At 36.9% G+C, this 22,400-nt stretch overlaps 1 protein-coding gene across 2 annotated transcripts in view; it reads right to left on the bottom strand.

Moving 5' to 3' along the window:
* Positions 1-22,400, bottom strand: part of TMTC2 (transmembrane O-mannosyltransferase targeting cadherins 2) — a 399,954-nt gene that overhangs the window by 135,590 nt on the left and 241,964 nt on the right. For both annotated transcript variants that reach the window (XM_037143435.2, XM_053658800.1), the window contains exons 5-7: positions 6,582-6,667; positions 5,608-5,792; positions 4,455-4,533 (exon numbers count right to left, since the gene is read on the bottom strand). In XM_037143435.2, the coding sequence (XP_036999330.2) occupies positions 4,455-4,533; positions 5,608-5,792; positions 6,582-6,667 (350 nt within the window). The remainder of the gene's footprint in view (positions 1-4,454; positions 4,534-5,607; positions 5,793-6,581; positions 6,668-22,400) is intronic.

The following is a 22,400-nucleotide window of genomic DNA, read 5'->3' on the forward strand; positions in this document are numbered from 1 at the left end:
TTGAATTTAAGTCAGAAAGCTACACTTTGAATTCTAATATAAACTGTGTAATCCCAAACATATCATTTTTATACTGCAAAATAAAAGAGGTTATGTTAGGGGGATCTTAAGATATGAGTTTTCTGTTGCCAACATTCTATGGTTCTGAAAATACACCTATAATTTGAGAAATAAAAGGCAAATTCAGATAAAGAATTTCTAAATGGGTGAAAGAATAAAAAATAATTTTGACTAAGTCTAGGGGGAAAATGTGCCGTGACAGGAAAAGTGGAAGAAACTCAAACCTAAGTATGAAAATTTTAATTCAGAAGAAGTACCCTATTAATGAGATTAAGTAAATTGGGAATTAACTGAGTACACTGTTTCTTTATAGGTTAACAGACTGAATGATCAAAGAATGACTTTGACTGTGGTTGCTGAGGGACAAGGGAAAATGAACTTGGAGAGACAATACAGCAGTTCTAGACAGGACAGAACTAAGTGGAATCCCTGCTGCATCAGTGACTGCAAGGCCATCACTGTGAAAATCCTTACCCATAGAGAAAAAGTATTTACACTGGTAAATACAAAAAGAACTGAGAGAGAATACAGTCATTGACATTTGGAGTGCAAAGACCCACAGAGATGATAATGATTACAGTGGAAGGTAATCTTATGAAACACTTCCTAGGTTGGACATTTGATTCAATAACTTCACTTTCCTTATTCCAATCAGTCCTTAAACTGACTCTACCATTACAGCCAGCTAAAGGATAGGAAAACTGAGGCTTCAGTTCAGTAATTTGCCCAAAGTCACTTAGCTAGTAAGTATCAAAGTCATGAATTGAACCTGGGCTGACTTCACACTATACTGAATCCCCACTTTATCCAACCTATTCTCTTAAGAGAAAACTAAGCTCCACAGAAGTAGTCACTTAACTGACTAGGAGCAATTTTATGTTATTTTGTGATATGACCTCTAAATATTTCATGTATTCTCATACCTTGCTAATTGCAAACAACATCTACGTGAAAGTTTAATTTTTGTGCATAATATTTAGTAGCTACTTTATATTATTTTTATTGTATGTTTATAATTCACATAATTTTGAATGAGATGGTATTTCTCAATTATTGTTATTCAATCATCTTGCTCTTATGAAATGAGAGAATAATGAGAATATATTTTAAATAGTTTTTTATATTTGCTTATGGACTGATAAAGTAAAAGTTAACAACCTTAGAATAAAAGGTAGAAAAAAATTTAAATTGGGAAATAAATTGATCACACTTTTTTTTATTAATAAACAAATGAGAAAGTGATTGCTTATTTGGTGTTCAGCATAAGTCAACTACTGGCATTTAAGATAGACTAATGTAAGTTTATCATAAAATGTTCAAGGAAAGGGAAAATGCAAAGAACTTTTTTTTAAAAAGAGCAACCACAATGGATTGAGTTATTAAACTAATAATAGCATTCATATATGATTGTGTATTTTCACACATATCCCTTTATTTCTCTTAACCTCCAAATAAAAGAAAAATAGGATAAAAAATAATGTTTGTACACATATGCACAAGTGCTTGGGGGTAGTGGTCATAAAGGGGAAAATGAATGAGCCATGAGAAAAATGAATACTTACAGGTTAAATCTAGCCAGACATTATAATCCATCACTGATCCCTGAAGGGCACTAATAATATGTAAATGTGAGAATTAGAAAACACATTCAAGGCTGTTGATAAACTTGATAGGATAATCAGCACATGCTGACAGACTAATGAAACTGATGAACTGATAAGGCAGCTTATCTCCCAGACCATTTTTTTTCCCCGCCAAATGGAGGCTAATCAAAATGTATTAGGAGTTAAAGCAAACACTCAGAGGATTCCAAGCATTTGATTAGGAGATGAATTCACTCTCTGAGAAAATTATAGTTTCATAAACAATTGAAACTAGAAAATCTGGTCAGATAACAAATCTTTACATAAAATTAAACAGAACTCAGCCACAATAATTAGGGAAGAAATCTGCAATTTTAAATAATATTGTGATTCCCCCCCTTGCAAATTGCTAGGGTGCTTTTCAAGAGCCTGGGCAAAGCGACCACCTCTGTCTATAATGGAAAATAAGACAAAGGACTAAACAATAACCCCAGGGACACACTTATCTTTCACTGCCTGTGTGTGCTCAGCATCTGTGTAACCATGAGAGACAGATCCCAAGGTACCAGCTGAATTTTCAATCAAATTTATTTACATAAAATAATTGAATGAATTTTCTGAAATCACTAACTAGATTGAATGCAACATTTCCTATTAACAATAAAAATGCCAAATGCAGTCTGTTGCTTAGGATCTCAGGGTCCTTTCCTAGTTTAAAGAAAGACTTCTTATTTTATAACTGAGGGAAATGGGGAATAATGGCCTTCCTAAGTATTAGCGTAAAGAATAAAATTATAAATGGCAGTCATTGTGCCTCTTTAGATTAAGCTAGAGAAAATGATCCTTTTAGTATTCATTTCAACAGAAATAACCATCCAGTATTAATAAAGTTAATTCTTATAAATCTAAACACTCTAGGCACACACTTCATGGACATGTACATTTTATCTGGGCAGATATACTGGTAAAATGCTGGCGAGTGTAAGGTGAGGTTTTAATTTATAAGAGTTTAAGGGCCAAAGTACATTTAATAAAGATGAATTTTACCCTTTAATAACTATAGCAAAGAGAAAAAGAAGCAGCAACTAGAAATAGTCCAATGTTCTTTTTAATATGAGCATCCAATCATCCCACCACTGCACTGACTACTGGGGGGAGCTCCAAGATGTGCAGTGAATATATTAACCTCTTGCAAATCATAATTTTTTTCTGTTTATTGAGCCACACCTCACTCTATCTCTGAACTTTTTCTTAAATTTCTGCCATCTAGAGAAAAACAAAAGTGGGTGTCCTTGCCAGGCATATATCCTACAGTTTGGGAGGATTTAAGATTTTGTGTGTGTGTGTATGTGTGGGCTCAAGCCATACAGCTAGATCAGTATTTTGAAATCATGGAATATAGAAGCATAAAATATAAAGACCATGTTGTCTCATTTCTTTTACATGCATAAGGGAGGGCTAGAAATATTAAACTCTAACCAAGTTTAATAAAAAGAGAATATCTGAGTTTGTAATTTGTGCTTTGGAGAAAAAAGTTTGATTTGAGGATGAAAGCAACCCCTTTTCTTCTCTCCGGTATCCAGAAACAGTGAATTTAACCAATCAGCAAAGCAATTTAAACTTTCAGGACTCCTGGCAAGAAGCACACACTGAATAGGTGCTTTTCCATTCTGTCCACCATCAAACAGCTGTGGTAACAATTTATAGTCACAGATCAGCTGCAGGTGACAGGTGGATATTTTATGAGAAATTCTAGTTTTTGACCTCTTGTGCTTATTAGAAAAGTCAATGCCCTAGCTTATATGCTTTCTAATAAAAAAAATTAAGCTAATTGTTCAATGTAAAAGAAGGAATAATTATGGTAGCACATTTGCATTTTTCACAGTATTATTTTTACTCTAAAATACTAAATCTAAAAAACCTACTGAGATCCAAGTCCTGATCAATGAAAACCATACATAATGACTCAGTTATTCCCATCTTTTATGAACATCAAAAATCATTCATCTCACATATACTTTTTATATAAAATGATATTATAGTATACATCCATCTCTATAAAAAGCTATTTTCTGCTTAATATACACTAAAAGTCTTTAAATAAATTTTGCATTATTTTAAACAGCTGTATATATTTCACTCTATGGATGTACATATTTAACCAATTTTTATTCCCCCCCTCCAAAAAGGGATAAAGACATTTTCAGAAAAAGAAAAAAAATCATTCCTCTCTACCTCACAGCATGGTTAGCAGGGGTGTCCAACCTATTGGCACCTCTGGGCCACACTGGAAGGAGAAGAGCTGTCTTGGGCCACATATCAAACACATGGCAACACATAATCACAAAAAAACCCATAATGTTTTAAGTAAATTTACGATTTTGCGTTGGGTCACGTTCACAGCCACCCTGGGCTGCAGAACACCCCTGCTAGAAGATCTTCTGATTAAGAAAATTATGTGATTCAAATGATCATGAATTTGATAAATTCACTAAAATCCGTGCACTTCATTCACCTTCTACAACCTCTGGAGTTGAGCACATACTGAACACTCAGAAGGCTTCCTGAGCCCCTTGCAGCAACTCTGGGATCTGGACACCCTGTGGAGAATCACCATGACAATGCAGGCATTTGTTCTTGACAGGACAAGTGTGCTTGGTAAAAACGTGACTGGGACACCCAATTGAAAATAAAGATTTGGGGGGGAGGACGAATAAGATAACTAATTAAAATTCTGTTTCACAGAAGCACAGGTTTTAATTTCTCCACAGGTCCCTGAAATATCCATTGAAATATTAAAGTCTCACTTACCCATCATGTTGTACAAGCTCTGTGGGGGAAACTGCCTTGGCATTTTCTGAATTGCTTCCTTATATACACTGAGGGCTTCCTAATTTAAGAAACAAACAAAAAATAATAGATGAAACACAAGAATATTCACCAAAAATAAAATAATAACAGCCTTCCAAAATTAAAAACTTTCATTGCTATTTCCAAATATTTCATGGGAGGAGAAAAATTAAGGTGTCTTTTGGTATCATACTGCCTCAATTACATGAATAAAAGTAGTCAACCCATTCACTGAAGAACGCCAGATAAAAATCCAGTTTAACAAGTAGGTGAACATCACCAAGCTCTTTTATTTTAATATAAAATTTTAGCTCACATAGATTATTCCACTGAAACACTAGAAAAAAATTTCTATTTGGAAGTCACCTGTAGTCATCTAAAATCTATACTTACTTTAAGTCTGGCTACCAAGTAGGATCTAAATAAAATATCAAATAACATACCAAGACACTGAGACACCCTGAGATTATTAAATGCCACTATTTTTAAAGTTGTATCTTCATCTTCATATTGCATTATTGATATGACCTGAAAGAGCAGGCAGGGGTGTGGTAGGAGAGAGGAGGAGGAGCACTGAACGGGAGGGAAGAGACCCTGTGGGGGGGAGAGGGGGGAGGGGGAGGCGGGGCAAGACTGCTCCCTGCTCAACCTGCCACTGCTCCTACAAGGTCCTGCATCCATCGCTCTTCTCTCCCAATTTAAAAAAAATTTTTTCATTAATTATTATTTTAAAAGAACTAAAATAAATGGACAGGATTTACATCATCTTAATACTCAGAGTATGGTATATTTTTAACATTTAAACACTGGGCATAGGGTTAACAATAACAATGTCTCTTGGATCATAAAATCTGAGATGAGCAAATAAGCTTGTGACGCGATGGTTCTTCTTCCCCTTTCCTGCTCTGAGAAATGCACAGAACAGAAATCTGTTATGATTCTTTAGCACAGTTTCCCTGCCCCCAAATGAATTTTACTGTGAAACTCTTAAAATAAAGACGCACATTAACTTCTTCACTGATCACAGTGTCCCCGTGACGAGAACACAGGTAGGAAACACTGAGACTGGATGAGAACGAGGTAGAAGGAAAAGGGGAGAGGGGTTTGGTCTGACCTCATAGCGACCCTGCTCATGGTAGAGCTTTCCCAGGTTGTACAGACAGCTGGTAACTGAGCTCTTATGCGCGTGAGGGTCCTTGAGGTTTTCGTCCGGGATCTCAGAACATTTTAGGAACGTGCGTCGGGCTTCTTCTGTCTTTCCTTGGTTCATTAGAATAATGCCGGTGTTTAAATATGCAGCTAGGGGGGTGTAGAAATATAAATGTGAGAAGATGATGTGCATTGTGGATACAATAAGTTATCTTTACTTCAATTAACTTTTTATGGATTATTTTCGATTTTAAGAAAACGAAGAAATACATAAGGAACAAACAAATGTACATGGGAACAATTAATATAGTAAGAAGTGCAGGTAGCACTAGAAAATATATACAATAGTCTCTGTCCTCAAAAATTTCAATATATTTTGGTGCCCAGATCAGTATGGCTCAGTTGGTTGGGCATCATTCCTGCAAAAGGGAAGGTCACCAGTTCAATTCCTAGTCAGGGCATGTGCCTGGGCTGTGGGTTCCGTGCCTGGCCCGGGCACATATGAGAGGCAATCAATCGATGTTTCTCTCTCTCTCTTTCTCCTGTCCTTCCCCTCTCTCTAAAAATAAATAAAAATTAACAATCTTTCTTTTCGGATTTTTATTTTATTGTTCAAGTGCAGTTGTCTCCATTTTCCTGCCACCACTGTCCCTCACCCCACCCACCCCCACAAAAATCTTTAAAAGCTTCAAAATATTTTGAGCTTAATATCTAGATGAATAAAAGTTTACTTATCTCAATATATTAAAATGATAAGCTGATATCAAAATATGAATAAACTGAGAGAGAAAATCTTAGAAGCTTATCATTTGACTGGCAACTGTTCAAAAAGAAGAATAATGTTTTTTTTTCCTCTGTGAGGTTGTAAGCCACCAAGATAATTTTCATGCATAAAGAAGCAAAGAGGTATTTAAAAAGAAAAACTTGATTATTACTTACAAGCCAGTGTAGGCCTGCTTCCGATTGCCAATTTATAATAATGTAATGCTTCTGCAAACCTGCTGCTCTCCTGCAGAAGTAACCCCCTGCATGAGGAAAATAGAAATTTGGAAATATGGCTGTATTACTACACATAAAACTACACATTTTAATTTCATACTTCAAAAATAAAAATGGTTAAAGGGTCATAGAAATGCTGACCTGATATTATAAAAACAAATTCTAAATACAAGGAAATTATTCCTCGGGAGAGAAAATATTGGAGAGGTATCAGTTGCATTTACTTTGCACTAGAAAGTATTACGAAGTACTTTTAAAAAGCCCTGTACTCTCACTGCACTTTCCCTTCTCCAGCAGTCTTTTCTCTCCCACTGGAATCACAAACCACCTGGATTTCTCTGGCAGCAGGCACATTTTTTTGCACTTGGGAAAGGAAACTTTTCTAAGTTAAATATATATACATATATCTATATATGTATATAAACATATATAAGTACATAAAGAAATAGATATAGATAGATATGGTGCCTCTCTCACCCAAAAGGTGAGAGTAATCTAGGTTTATAGGATAAAGAGAATCAAAATTTAATCTGATGCCATAGAGACCCAAAGGAAAAGACTGAAGACTATCTACACTGATGTTCCCTTGTTTGAATTTGGCCCAAATAAGCTTAAATTGCACAACACTGGGCACAGTTCAGTCCACTACAGACCCTCAGACTCCACGCCCCTCCCCCCAAGAGTAGGAGCCACAGGGACTATCCCAGCCATTCCAGACCCCATCCTCATGACCTATTTGAGAATTAATTATAATCATATCGATGAAAATACACTGTCAGGGAACTTGGCTAAGTTCAAAAGGCTCTTGCAGAGAGCTTTTTAGACTGTCCCTGTTCTCTTGTCATCAGCGAGTATCTTATAGAGATTTGGCACCTCCTTGGGGCCTGAGTACTGCTGTTATCATCCTCAAATTGCAGATTCTACGCGCCAGGGGCTGCAGCCTCTGAAAGGCTGGTAAAATGGAGCTATGAGAAATGAGGAGGTTACTGATAAAAGCTTATCATTTTGCGGAGTATTATTGAATGCTCGTTTTATTATTTAATGGGCACCATTAAAAATATCTAAAGCAAATCATTTTGAAATTAGAGGTTGTTCACTCTTGCCATTAGTGTAAATTAACCTCATTATTTCTAATACTATTTGTTAAAAAGTCATTTGAATAGATCAAACCATTCCAAAATACATGAACATCACATCTATACACAAATGTATATTTTTATTTAAAACTTTGAGCAACAATTAGTGTGATCATGAAATTCATATGCTTTGCTGTTAAATATACTTTTCAGTTGCTGGGAACAAAGAACAATGTTTTCTGCAGAACTGAAGAGTTTATGAAAATGTTTAGTTGCCTTTAAAAGCAAATAAAATTGATAAAGAAAAAGAACACTCACATGCATTTCAAAAAAGAAATAATATTCTTTATCAATAATTTTATTGACAAAATGCTTTCCAGTTCTCTAAGTTCATATACATTAGCTCATTTTAGAAAGTTATCATCCACAAACTTAATTGTCTTCATCACTTCCATTTGAGATTCAGATAAAGCGGTGCTTTTCCTCTGATACAAGGCTAATGACCCCAAAGGAAAGCCGCCCACCACCCAGGTATTTAATCTGTTCTTTCCGCCATTTTCAGGAATTAAAGTCCTTCCACGAGCCTCTCTGTAGGCAGCGCCTGCCATCTCTTTCTGCATTTTCTTTCCCGTAAGACCACAAACATGTCCTTGTGCCTGTGAGCCTAAAGCGGGGAAACCCTACAACCTTGACTCAGTCCTGCATCTACCTGCGACTACTGCTTGTTACCTGTTCTCCCCTTTAAAGTCAGATTTCCTTTAGGAATGCCTATGATGTACATGTCCAATGACTAAAATTCCATTTACCCCTACAGCCAGTTTGGGCTCTCTTCCAGAATTCCAAAAATGTCATGATGAAATTTCTACTAATTATCAGACCTTAAAAAATAGTATGTCTATGTGAACCACCCATTCAACTGAAGTGCTGGTAACGACTGAACTCATCTTCCTTCCCACAACTCAGTATTTCCTTGGCTTCTGGAAAACCAGTCTCCTCCCCTAGTTCTCTTTTATCCCTGGGACCATCCTATAGAAAATGGAGAAAGTGTCTCTTTATTCACTTGTTCCTTTAAAAGAAGTTGATGCTTCACAAGACTTTGTCTCTTTCTCCTTTCTGGATAAATATTGACTCTGCATGACATCATGCATACATGTAGCTCATCTGCTGACTGTCCTCCCTTCTGACATCCAGATCCATTTTAAACAGTTTACTGAGCTACATCAACTTAGCTGCTCAGTGGAATTTCAAAATCAATACATTCAAATATTAAAAACAGTAACTCCCACTGAAAACTAGACAATAAAATAAAGAAAGAGGAAAAAAATCTCCTCAAGGGTCGCACCATCACTGACTGCAGTTGCTAAAACCAGAAACCCGGTTACCACTCTCAACTTTCCTTCCGTCCTCCAGCTTCCGCATTTCACAGTCTCCGAAGCCTCCCGAGTCTCGTTTCCTAAGATTCCTTACTCTGCCCCTCAAGGTTCATCTTTATAGCTGTCTGAACCCTTTTAATCTTTCCTGTCACCTAAATAACTGCGATAGCCCACTAATTAGTCTCCACATAATTACATTTCTAAAGGGCAAATATGCAGTTAGGCTACATGGAGGAGCAGGGAGAGATGAGCCCATCTCTTTGACAAGGTGCCTAGAGCCCATAAACCTTGAAAGCTGATGTATGTGTTCAGCCTCATGGGCTCCCCAGACTGATGTACAATATTCCTGTCATTTTCTTCATTCATAAAATATACAAAGACATAGGATCAAGGGTGGGAGGTGGGGATGGCCAGGGTTGGGGAGTTGTGGGGGGGAAATGGAGACAATGGTACTTGAACAACAATTAAAAATAAAATAAATAAAAATAAAATATAAAAAGAAGAGAAAGAAGTAACTGGAATGACAGCCAGGCCTAGACAACCCTGTCTGGCCCGCCTTATTCTTTGGAGGAATCTAGTCACATGGAGATATGCAGCAGGTGAGGCTCCAGAGTTATACCCTGTAGCTCTGTAAATTACAGTATCATCCTCTGCACCACATGAAAAAAGTTAGTAAAGGCGTGAGTCTCACCAGCTGAGATGGCTCTGTGACTGGTTTCTAGTGGCCAAGGATTTAATTAAGCATCACGACTATTCCCTAGGAATCATGCTGCAAATGCGAATGAGACAGAGATGCATGTGCCTATGAAGCCCAATCTACTGGTAGAGACGAGATAAAAAAAAAGGTGCAGAGAATCACTGTGATAGAGGACAGAGGACTAAACTACTCCAGCTCAGGAAAGGGCAAAGGTTCAGAGTCAAAGTGACACTGGCAAAGGCTTGAAAAGCAAGCAAGGGTTGTCCAGCAATAAAAAGTGTTATCTTCAGCCCCATGTTACACAGGAAGTAAGAGAGGTTCCCAGAGAATTTACCAACTAACCTTTCATGGTTCGTAAGAAGGCAAAGTGAGGACTGAAACAAGTCCTCTGGTACTAAATGTCATGCTCATTCTGGAAGAAAAAGTGAAATTTTACATACATGCATAGTAGGTTATGTTTGCTCTTACTCTAAAAGTCTTCAGTTCAGATTTTTTATAACACGAACTTGCACTGATGCTGTGAAAAGGAATCAACCAAGCTTCTGTTACTGCCCTTTCCTACCTTCACAGAACCCATTCTTTATTTTACTGCAGCTATGAGGGACAGAAACCCTTCACACCATAATATTATGGTGGTAGTAATAATGATAATCGCTAAACCTAGTCAGCATTTACAATGCATCCTGTACTTTATATGTGTTAACTTATTTATTAGTCAACAATAATCTTATGAGGTAGGTTATTCTTAATGGCCCCATTTTACAGATGATGAACCTTGGGCAAGAAAAAGTTTAGCCGCATACCAAAGGTCACACTCCTAGTAAGAAGTGTGCCATAATTCAAGCTCAGCAGTCTCATTAGTATATGTAGGATGTGTGTTTTTATAGCTCACTCACACCAAATGACCATTTTAAGTTGAAGACATAGATTGTTTACATGCTGATCATGTCAGTATAATCTTCTGGTTTCTATGTATACAGTATTAAAAACAAGGACACATTTTAGTATACCATCAAGCAAGAACCTAATGGGAAATAATTTTATTCACATCATGTAAAGCTGATTTATCACAAGAAATAAGGTTTTCATGTCCCTGTCAATCACACACATGAACTATGTAAAGAATAAAGACTATAAGAAAGCAAACTACAGGGATTAAGTAAATTTCCATATAATTCTAATCATCATTTCTGTTTTCATATGAAAATACAGTTTTCTGAAAAAGTATGGCCTTCCCCACCACTGTCAGCACACCTGAACAAAGTGGCAGCGCCTCTACAATAAGGCTGCCCTCTATATAGTACTGTTAAACCTTCGCATTTTCAAGTGAGGCTACCTTTGCCTTACATTCTAAGAAACATCTTTATTTATTTTTTAAAGATTTATTTATTTATTTATCTTTAGATGGGAAGGGAAGGAGATAGGGAGAGAAACATCAATGTATGGTTGCCTCTTGTATGTCCCCTGCTGGGAACTGGCCTGCAACCCAGGCATGTGCCCTGACTGGGAATCAAACCGCGATCCTCTGGTTCGCAGGCCCACATTCAATCCACTGAGCTACACCAGCCAGGGCAGAAACATCTTTAAAAATAGTCAAAATCTGAGATATGCAAAAGGTAAAGCACATCAGCAGACAAAAAGTATACTTCTCAAGTGTACGCACTGCAGTTAAGTAAGCATTTACCTAGAACACAGGTGCAATGGGGTGTGGTTTAGAGAGTGATTGAAAACTATGGAACAGCTAAAAGATAGTTGCTTGGTTTCTTTTTTGATTTCACTAATGCATAACGTGGTACCGCTATAAGATATTAAACACTGAGACCACAATCACTGAACAATGAATAAGTATTCTTTTGAATGAACTGCTTCAGAGTGAAGACAAGCAAACAATCACAATACAGTGTAAATAAAGCATAGTGTTTTGACAACACACAAAGGGTACACCTTCCCCAGGTAAAAGTGCGGTGGAGTTCGTAGAGAAGTGAAGAACGCAGGAATCAAGTTCCAGACAGATCAAACTATGCGTATGAAAACTCAAAGGTACAGAGGATAACTGTTATCTACCAGTAGCAATTAACAGCGGGTTTCATTGAAATTAAATGGCCATCTACCTAGGAAGCATTTGGAAACAAAAGCTAAGACAACTTAAAATTAAGATTATATTATTGAGAATACTTCAGTAATAAATAGTTTGGCTACTTCCTGGGCAAAAATACTTAGTACTCAAAATAAATCAGATACTATTGTTCACAGGTGATGGCTCACAAAATAACTTATAACCCTTAGGGTCCAATTACCAATGAAATACCCTCTTCATCTTACGTGAGATTTTTTATTCTGAATTTTGTTTGTTTTATTATCTTTTAATACATGTAGGTACTTTAAAAGTAAGATTTTTTTCCTCAGAGATAGAATATTACAAATTTTAGATGTTCAATATTTTTACATGTGAAATTAATTAGCATTGGTTTGCAGACATATCTGAACTTCCCATTAATTCAAATTTCCTAATCGAAGTGGCTAATTTTGCTAAAGACTCTAATAATGAGATTTTATATAATTTTACTGTAAAGTGGCATTACAGTTATAGTTTCTCCATCTTCTCAAGATCCATGCTTAGTTTTAGGCTATGTTTATAACAAGACAACTGAAAAAATAAATTTTAATGTCTATTATGGAATGGAATAATTAATAGCATCTTATACCCATAATACACAAGTGCCTCCAAATCTTGCTTGATAAATGAGACAACAGGCAGAAATATCAAGTGACTCTACCTGCAGTAAATGGAATCAAATTCATAGTCCTTTTTAAAAACTGACACTGTAAAAGAAGTTACTAATACTTGAATCAAACGCAGTATATCCATGGGTTAGAGTACTACATCAGCTTAGGAATTAAATGCCGAATATGCACTCACCCCTGAACACATATAAAGAACCATTATAAATGAGGTACTGGGCTTGGGCACGTGACTAAACTCTATTCAATAAGACGAAAGGACAGTGGTCTGTGTTATCTCTAAGGTGTGTAAATCCTTACAAGGTACGTAAGTCCTGTTCTGACGATGAAGGAGAGCAAATGAGAAAGAGCCCAGGAAACTGAGCCCTTAGTGAAACTGTCCACAACCCTGGGCTGGCATACCTCTGGTCTTCTTTTTGTCAGACAGAAACGTCATTGGAACTAGTTTAATCCAGTGACTTTCAACTTTTTTCATCTCATGGAACACATAAACTAATTGCTAAAATTCTGCAACACACCAAAAATATTTTTGCCAGTCTGCCAAAATAACAGGTATAATTTGGATTCATTCACACTGGACCACTAATGTGTTGGCTGCTGTCATTTTTTTATTGGACAGTCTAAGGGAAAAGAGGTCAGTGCTGCTGATGAGATAGTCAGGTATTGCATCTCTTAAAAATGATGCAATACACTGGTAGAAAAATCACTAGTTTAAGCTAATGTTATTTTTGGTTTCCTCTCATCTGCAAACCAACCTCTTCCCAATTGATAATATGGAACATGTATTGTCTCGTTTTAACTATGTAAGTTCATAAAATGATGAACAAAGTATGGCCATCACAGAGAATTTTAAGGAAAATTTCTTTTAATTACATTTGAATGACTACAAAGTATGAATTGTCTGGTTTTCAGTGATAAGCAGAGTAGGCAATTGCCATGTATGAAAGATTCAATTAAAACATTTAATTAAAATTATATAATTTAAGAGTGTAATGGGTGGGTGAAATTGGGATGCTGAGATTAAACTCTTTGAAATCAGAGTGGACAGAGTTTTCACTTTGCCCAAAAGAGCAATGACATTAGTAGTGATTTTATATTCAAAAAGAAAAAAAAAACATTTAATTAATCATCTCAATCCCCAAATAACTAGAAAGAAGAAAACTCACAGGAATTACCAAGTGAAATAGAAATAGGATTCTCATTTCAGAAAAAAAGATGCAGGGTTATAAGTGATTGAATTTGAGCCCCAAAGGAGATACCAGCAACAAAATTATACATATTTTCTGGTCCCACCCAGCATTTCTATGACTTTCTGGTCACACTAGGACAATAGACTTTATATTTGAGGACCAAGCAAAAGAATTCTTTCTACTCACATTTCCCCCTCAAATTATACACTTAACTTTCTTTCTCTCCCGTTCTTTTAAAATTAAACTATTTCAACTTAATAGGTAAAATGATATTTTTACAAAGATGGCATTGGATAGGAGAGCACAAATAGGGGAAGTGAATGTAAACAGTTATTTTTTTTTACTTAAACCACATAACCTCAACTTACTAGAATAATACATGTGCAACAAAAAGCATAATTTAATTGGATACTTATTTTAAACTACTGCTGAGTCATTACACATCATTATTATATACAATAAGTACTGTGAGCAACCTAAAAAGATGAAAAAGATGTCCCTTCTTGAAAAGCTTAAATTGCACTGGAAAGGGTAGTAAGCAAGTAGTTTTCCCACTCTGCACTTTTTGTGCATGAAGAATGGAAATGGAGATGGAGAAGAAGACAATAACCTTGTGGTTATTGCGTGTGGACTAATCTCTAACATCGCATAACTGCCAAGCAGGTTTCACAAAATACACTTAAGCCTCCTCTTTGGTAGCACTGTTTTCACACAGACCTGTAGACTGTGACAACTAAAGAAAGTAAAATGACCCCTACTTCATAAAGAGAATTTTTTTATTCCTAACCTGTCAAATATGGAACAGTAGGCATCTGATCAAAATGACTAAAAAAATATTTTACATATTACCAAAAATGCTATCAACTTATCAATACTAGTAGAAAATGAACAACTTGTAGCTCTTATTTTTTTTATTTAAAAATTAGTTTTTGTTTGGGGGTCTAATGAAAGAAATATATTGTCAGTATATTCTCATGTCTTCAAAATATATGAGGTTTCAAGTGGAGCATTAGTTACAAAGGCACTTTTCCTGAGTTAGAACTTGACATCTAAATAAACTCTTTTATCCTATATAAGTCCACTTGTATTCTGTGACAGGGCCAGAAATAGATGCTTCATGATTACTATCTTATGTAATTCTCAACATAAATCCATAAGAGTATAGTCCCGATTTTACAAATAAGGATCCCCCAAATCAGAATGGTTATTCAACAAATGTATGTAGTTAATTATTGTTGGGTTGGAATTCATAGACCTACATTGTATGTTAATATATGCATAATTCACTCTATACCTGTCTTCTGAATATATAATTAAGGCTATATTTTCCTCTATATGTCATAAAATAATAATAGGTATGAATACCTTTTCTAGTTAAAAACAGTACTTAACAGGAAGAAAGACACTTGCTACTGGCTGCCTTCATGATAGTGTTTTCCATATCATTTCTTTTCATTCTTATAATTAACAGTATAAACCATTATTACATTTTACTTTAGAGATATTAAAGCATCCAGGAGACAGGTTACACAACTCACCCTTGATAATATAGCTGACAAGTCTCAAGATGGGATTCTTACTCGAGAGTTTGCCAGGCTTCCAACCACACTGTCTTCTCATTACCCCACACTGGCCCCTGTCTTCAGTTAAAGTATTAATAATTGCCTTCTCTCTGATTCATATCCACAGTGCTTCTTCATTGTCTATTTCAACAAATTTGTCTCTTTCCTTCTTTGTACATGTCCACCCCAAGAAACATCTTGCACTTGCTTCAAACTTAAAGTATAGCCTCCAATGCCAACCAACTTTACCAAGAAATACAGAGTAACTAATATGCTTGTGTGATAGCTAATTTTACATGTCAACTTCACATAAGTTGACCAGAGATATCTGGTTAAACATTATTTCTGAATGTGTCTGTGAGAGTGTTTCTGGAAGAGATTAGCATTTTATTTGGTTGGCTGAGTAAAAGCACATTGCCTTCCCCAGTGTGGGTGGTCACCATCCAACCTGTAGAGGGCCTGAATAGGTCAAAAAAGGGGGAGAATTAGCTTTCTCTCTCCCCCTGAGCTGGGGACACTGGTCTTCTTCTGTGAGACCTCCTGGTTCTCAGACTTTCAGGCTCTGATTGGGATTTATACCAGTCTCTCAGTCCTTCCAACTTTACCACCAGCCTTCCTGAGTCTTTAGCTTGCAGGGGCAGACTGTGGGACTTCTCAATCTTCATAATATGAGTGAGCTGACTTGTGTGTGTGTGTATGGATGTGTGTGCATACAATATAAAATATATAACATGTAATATCATGTATGATGTGGGAATGCCATGTGTGTGATATGTATGTATCATGACATATCAATGATATGTGTATACTTTATACATGTGGGTGTATATGGATATGTGCATATATGATACAAAGTATATAATGTAGAATATCATTTTATATTATCATGTATGATATGCCATGTGTATATCACATATATGGTATTCATATATAATGCTCATATATAATATTCCTGTATGTTTATATATTCATATGTATTATCACATAGCACATACAGTTATATTATATGTTATATAATATATACATATATGCACATGTATAAAGAATACACATGTATAAATAGTGTGTGTATATATGTATATGTACCTATATATGCATAGTTTATTAATTTCTCTGGGGATCTCTGCCTAATACGACTTGCAAAGGGGTTTCCTTGAGTTACTCTTGTATTCCAGACCCACTCCTCTATATGAAATGCTCACTAGTGGGTATAGGTAGGTATATTCCCACAAAGGTGTAGCCAGTGAATAATTAGGAATGGAATAAAATTAACAACCAACAAACTTTTCCATTTTTCTTATTATACATCAAGTATCTAGGCACTTTATTTAATCTGTGCTACAACAGTAGGAAATATCATGACCCAATTTGCAGATGAGGAATAAGGGTTAAGCAATTCGAGCAAAGCCTGTCACGGAACAAAACATGGAAGGCTTGAATCCAAGTCTTGTAAATCTTCTAATACCCAAGCCCATGCTCTTAAGTATTTGCCTTCATGGTACAAAGGTACCAAAGTTAAAGTATTTTAAAGAGACACTTTTCCCTCTTCCTCCCTCCTTCCCTGTGAAAACAGATACTATGCTGACCTGCCTATATTAATTTTCTAGGGTGGTGTACAATCACTGAAGAGGATCCCCTAAGCTGAGACACAGGCAGGGGCCAAAGCCTGACCTAATCAGCGAATGGCAATGAAATCAGACTGTCGCCCTGGCTGACGTGGCTCAGTGGAACAAACGCCACCCTGCAAACCAAAGGGCTGCCTAATCAGGGCACATGCCTGGGCTGCGGGCCAGGTCCCCAGGAAGGAGATGTGCAAGAGGCAACCCCACATTGATGTTGCTCTCCCCCTCTTTCTCCCTCCCTTCCACTCTCTAAAAATAAATTAATTTAAAAAATAAATCTTTAAAAAATCAGACTGTTGATTTGTTCATTTGTTCATTCATTCATTCAAAATATATTTTGAAAGTGTCATTACAGAGATTTACTGACAAGCATAAAAAAAGAGATAATTTAAAAAGCAGTAACAAAGCTGTATACAGGGACCATCATACAGTATGTACTGTGGAAATCCACAGTAAGAAAACCTCGCTTAGACCCATTTGTTCAGCCAGTGTGGGGGTGGGGGGAGCAGAGGCAGGAAGAGAACATTTGTGAATTCCACAGGAATCAACACATTCAAAAAAATATTACACAGAAAAAAAGCTTCAGGGCCTGATTCCATCATAGATATGGTTATAATTTGGGTTAGAGATGTTCCCATGGGCACACAGTGATTTAGTGCAATGTACTCACTTTAAACACAAATGTTGAACAAAGTGGGTGTTTTCTTTGTCCCTTACCAGCAGTGCTCGAACAAAAGTCTGCTGTTGAAGCAATAAATTATGAAAGGGAGGAAGGTATCATGTATCTCACAGACCAGCAGGAATAGGTGTTAGGTCATACAAGCAGTTTCTAACTTAAGGACAAGCAAGATGAGTTCCAAAAATGAAACTCTGAATCTCTTTTTCTTGGAATAAATTTTGCAACCTAGAAACAATTCACTCATAGGCTTATCTTGAAGGACTTCTAGAACAATAGGAAACACCATTTATAAGAATGTTCCTAAAACTGTCTTTGCAAGTTTAATTTTGGTACTCGGAAGAATTGTCCATCCACCCAACACAGGGGTCAAAGAGAGCAAGGATTCATTCATAAGCAGTCATCACTTACTGGTACTAACAGTAGGGACAGGAGGTAAACTGGTGCCTAAGGCTTGAGACAGGAAAATGGAGCAGGAGGGGAACGGAAAGTCATGTACGGAATGATGGAAGGTTGGTGCTAAGAGGTGCCAAATGAAGAGAAAATTGGTGAATATTTTCAGGAGCACTTTTTTCCACTCACTCCAACATTCTTATATTTTATAAAGGTACTGTCTTGGCCCCAAAGAAAATCTTTAGCCCTGAATGCTTCTCTTTACTTCTTTTTTTTTAAAGAACAGGGCCTGGAAATCGGCAAACTTGCTTGTCTTTCCTCCCTATTAGTTGCTGCTTTTGCTTCAAGCTGCACTCTCTTCTCCAACCCAGAGTCCCGGGAGAATGAGTATACAGTTCTCATGCAAGGTGCACAGCATCCCTACATGTGAGCTTTGAGAGTTAGAGATTTTTAAAGATTTTTACTTCAAACAGGCAAAGATACAGGGGACACACACACAATCATTGAAACAAAACAAAACAACCTTTCACATATAGCAACTGGTGTTAAAACCTGGCCTGCCTTTAGGTTTCAGGAAGCCTCAGAGGACTCCCCTAACCTGAAATTTCTACTCGTGAAAGAGCCAGCCAGTTATTTTCTGAGACTGCTGATGAGATGCCTCATCCTGACCACAGTAGATCAAGTTCTCCTTCTTTAGAAGACCAGGGAGAAATTTCCTCACATTGTTCTCCTTATTATCACAACAGCAAGATGGGATTATTATTGCTCTCTCTTGCCTTTCAACCAACTCCCATCCAGTCTTCCCCAACAAGGGACCACGGGGGTGAAACAAACATGGCAGTACTATAATTAAAAACAGAGGAGGCATAACGCAAAAAGAGCATCTTTAGGCACTCTTGGACTCTATGGAGGTAAACAGGGAAAGAAGAAACAGAAAGTAGAAATGAAACTTTCTAAAACAATCCACAATGCACACTTCATGCACGAGGAGTTGAAGAAGAATATATGTACCTAAGTTACGGGCGGCGTATATAAATATGCAAGGCCTGTCTGGAAAAATTCCAGCTATTGTTAATAGAAATAGAATGATCTGTACAACATCGATGTAACCTGGCAGCCAAGGAGAATGGACTGCAATGCACCTGAGTGAGCAATGACAACTTCACTGTACTAGTCAGCGGGGGAGATAGATGCCCCTGAGTGAGCATGTGTACTGTGTGGTCATCACATTTCAAATGACTGTGTGAATAGAGTGAGGAATCTGCATCAAGTTTTGCATTCAGCTTGAACATTCCTCCACAGAAACCATTTAGATGAGTCAGAAGGCTTTTGAGGACATTACAATGAGTGCAGTGCAAACATAAGTGTGGCACAAGTGCTTCTTCAAAGACAGTTGAAAGGGATCCACATGCTGGAAGACCTGCAATACACAGAACACCTATATGGGCTATCATCAACAAAGATCAGTGAATGACAGTGTGAGAACCAGAAGCTGATTTGGGTATTCCAAAAACTTCTAGGTCTGCGATTTTGACACAGGATCTTTGCATGAAACCTGTCACAGCAAAATTTGTTTTGCAGCTTCTGCTACTAGAGCAGAAGAAGCATCATACAGCAGTTGCTAGTGACTTGATTCAACCACTAGCAATGAACCAGATTTCCTTAAGAAGGTGATAACCGGAGATGAATCCATGGGGCTATGGCTGTGATCGGGAAACGAAGGCCTAGTTGTCCCAATGGAAGTCACCTGGTTCTCCATGCCCGAAAAAAGGCACAGCAAAGTCGCAACAAGACCATGTTAACTGTGTTTTTTATTGGGAAGGTGTTGTCCACCATGAGTATGTCCCTCCATGCCAACAATTAATAAGGAATACTACCTCAATGTTCTTCATCGGTTGAGAGATACAATATAAGGAAAGTGGCCACAACTATGGGCAACTAGTTATTGGTGCATCATAACAATGCACCTGCTCATGCATCATGTCTCATGCAGAGTTTTTTAAAATGGATTTTACTGACTTTGCTATTATGGTTGTCCTCATTTTTCCCCCTTTGCCCCATTCCACCCAGTACTCCCATCCCCTCCAGCAATCCCCCCCTTAGTTCATGTTCATGGGTCATGCATATAACCTCTCCATTTCTTATACTATTCTTAACCTCTCCATCTATTTTGTACCTACCAATTTGTACTTCTAATCTCATCACCTTTACCCCCATTTTCCCTCTTCCCCCACCCAGCTGACAACCCTCCAAAAGACTTCCACTTCTATGATTCTGTTCCTGTTCTACTTACTTGCTTTGCTTTTTAGATTTAGCTATAGACAGTTGTGAATTTATTGCCACTTTAATGTTCATAGTCTTGATTTTCTTTTTCTTATATAATTTCCTTTAACATTTCATATAACAAGGGCTTGGTGATGATTAATTCCTTTAGTTTTAACTTGTCTGGGAAGCACTTTATCTGCCTTTCCATTCTAAATGATAACTTTGCTGAATCGAGTAATGTAGGTTGTAGGTCATTGCTCTTCATCACTTTGAATACTTCTTGCCAGTCCCTTCTTGCCTGCAAAGTATCTTTTGAGAAATCAGCTGACAGTCTCATGGGAACTCCTTTGTAGGTTATTACTCTCCCCTTTTCTCTTGCGACTCTCTCTTTATCTTTAACCTTTGGCATCTTAATTATGATGTGTCTTAGTGAGTTCCTTCTTTGGGAGTCTCTTTGCTTCCTGGACTTGTATGTCTATTTCTTTCACCACATGAGAAAAGTTTTTTTTTTCATTATTTTTTCAATTTCTTGCTCTTCCTCTTCTCCTTCTGGCACCACTATGATTTGGATGTTGGTACATTTGGAGATGTCCCAGAGCCTCCTTATTCTATTCTTCATTTTTTTAAATTCTTTTTTCTTCTTGCTGTTCTGACTGAATGCTTTTTTCCCTTATGTTCCCAATTGTTAATATGAATTTTGGCTTCATCATCTCCACTGTTGGTTCCCTCTGGAATTTTCTTTATTTCACTTAGTGAAATTTTCATTTTTACTTGTGTCTTTTTAATGCTGTTGCAGTACCCAATGACTTCTGTGAGCAGCCCAATAACCAGTGTTTTAAACTCTGCATCTGATAGGTTGCTTATCTCCATTTCATTTAGTTCTTCTCCTGGAGTCTTGTTCTGTTCCTTCATTGAGGCCATATTTCTTTGTCTCCTCGATTTGGCAGTCTACCTATGTTTCTTTCTGTGTATCAGGTAGAACTGGTTTGACTCCCTGTCTTAGTAGCATGGCCTCTTGTAGAAAAGGCACCCATCTGGATGAGTGTAGTTTCTTTAAATCCTTGGTGGTCAGACTTTCATACAGCTAGATTTTCTGATGCATCTGGGTGATATCTGCTTTGTAATTTAGTTGTAATTTTTGCTGTAGTTGTGCACAGAGGTGAAGCATGTTTGCCTGCACTTCCATCTTGGCCAGAAGTCTCCTAACCTGCCTGTTGCCAGATGCGTAGTCCAGTCATGCAGAGCTTTTTGGTGAAACATCAAGTCACGCAGGTGACTCAGTGCCCCTACAGCCCGATTGGTGTCCTGAGACTTGTAGCTTTTCCTAAAACTAAAATCACCTTTGAAAGTGAAGAAATTTCACACCATCGATGAGATACAGGAAAATAGGATGTGGTAGTTGCTGGCAATTGGAAGAACTGTGTGAGGTCCCAAGATATCTACTTTGAAGGGGACTAAAGCATCATTGTCCTGCGTACAATGTTTCTTGTAGCTTGTACCTTCTTCAATAAAAGTCTCTATTTCATATGCATGGCTGGATACTTTCTGGACAGGCCTCATGTATTCAACATTTATTTTCTACTTTGAACTAAGTGCTATGGTAGGCACTTAGTATATACACAAAAAACTCTGGCTTCATAGAGCGTACATGTTAGCAATACACAAAATAAACTCTAAATTTGTATTTAACTACTATGATTATATATTTAGAAAATTATACAGTTTGTGAGAAGGTGATCAATGCAATGTAAACAAATGAATCAAATAGAGGAGGACAGGAGTGTGAGAGCAGGGGAGGGCTGCAGTGTATATATATAAGTTTCAGCTGGGAGTCCTCACCTCATTCTTTGAAGCAAAGAAAAAAGTGATATCAGATATAACTTAGCCATGGAAACTATTTAATAGGTTATTTATATAAATAACATATATAATAAAGATAAGCAGATAAGACATTGATTTTTAAAATTCATTTTTTATCTTAATATCCAAGTATTGTAAACTTCAATTATATGTTAAGCAACTTCTCCATCATACAGGCAGATCATAGATAGTTTTATACCAGAGAAGAGGTAAATTAAATGGAAGACAACATTACTATATTTCCAGGGGTGTCTAGAAAATAAGTCATGGTAATTGGAAATCTGCAGAGGACTGACTGGAACT

This window comes from Artibeus jamaicensis, unplaced genomic scaffold (genome assembly GCF_021234435.1).
Source record: "Artibeus jamaicensis isolate MK-2021 breed Jamaican fruit bat unplaced genomic scaffold, CSHL_Jam_final scaffold_584, whole genome shotgun sequence".
NCBI classification, from domain to species: domain Eukaryota; kingdom Metazoa; phylum Chordata; class Mammalia; order Chiroptera; family Phyllostomidae; genus Artibeus; species Artibeus jamaicensis.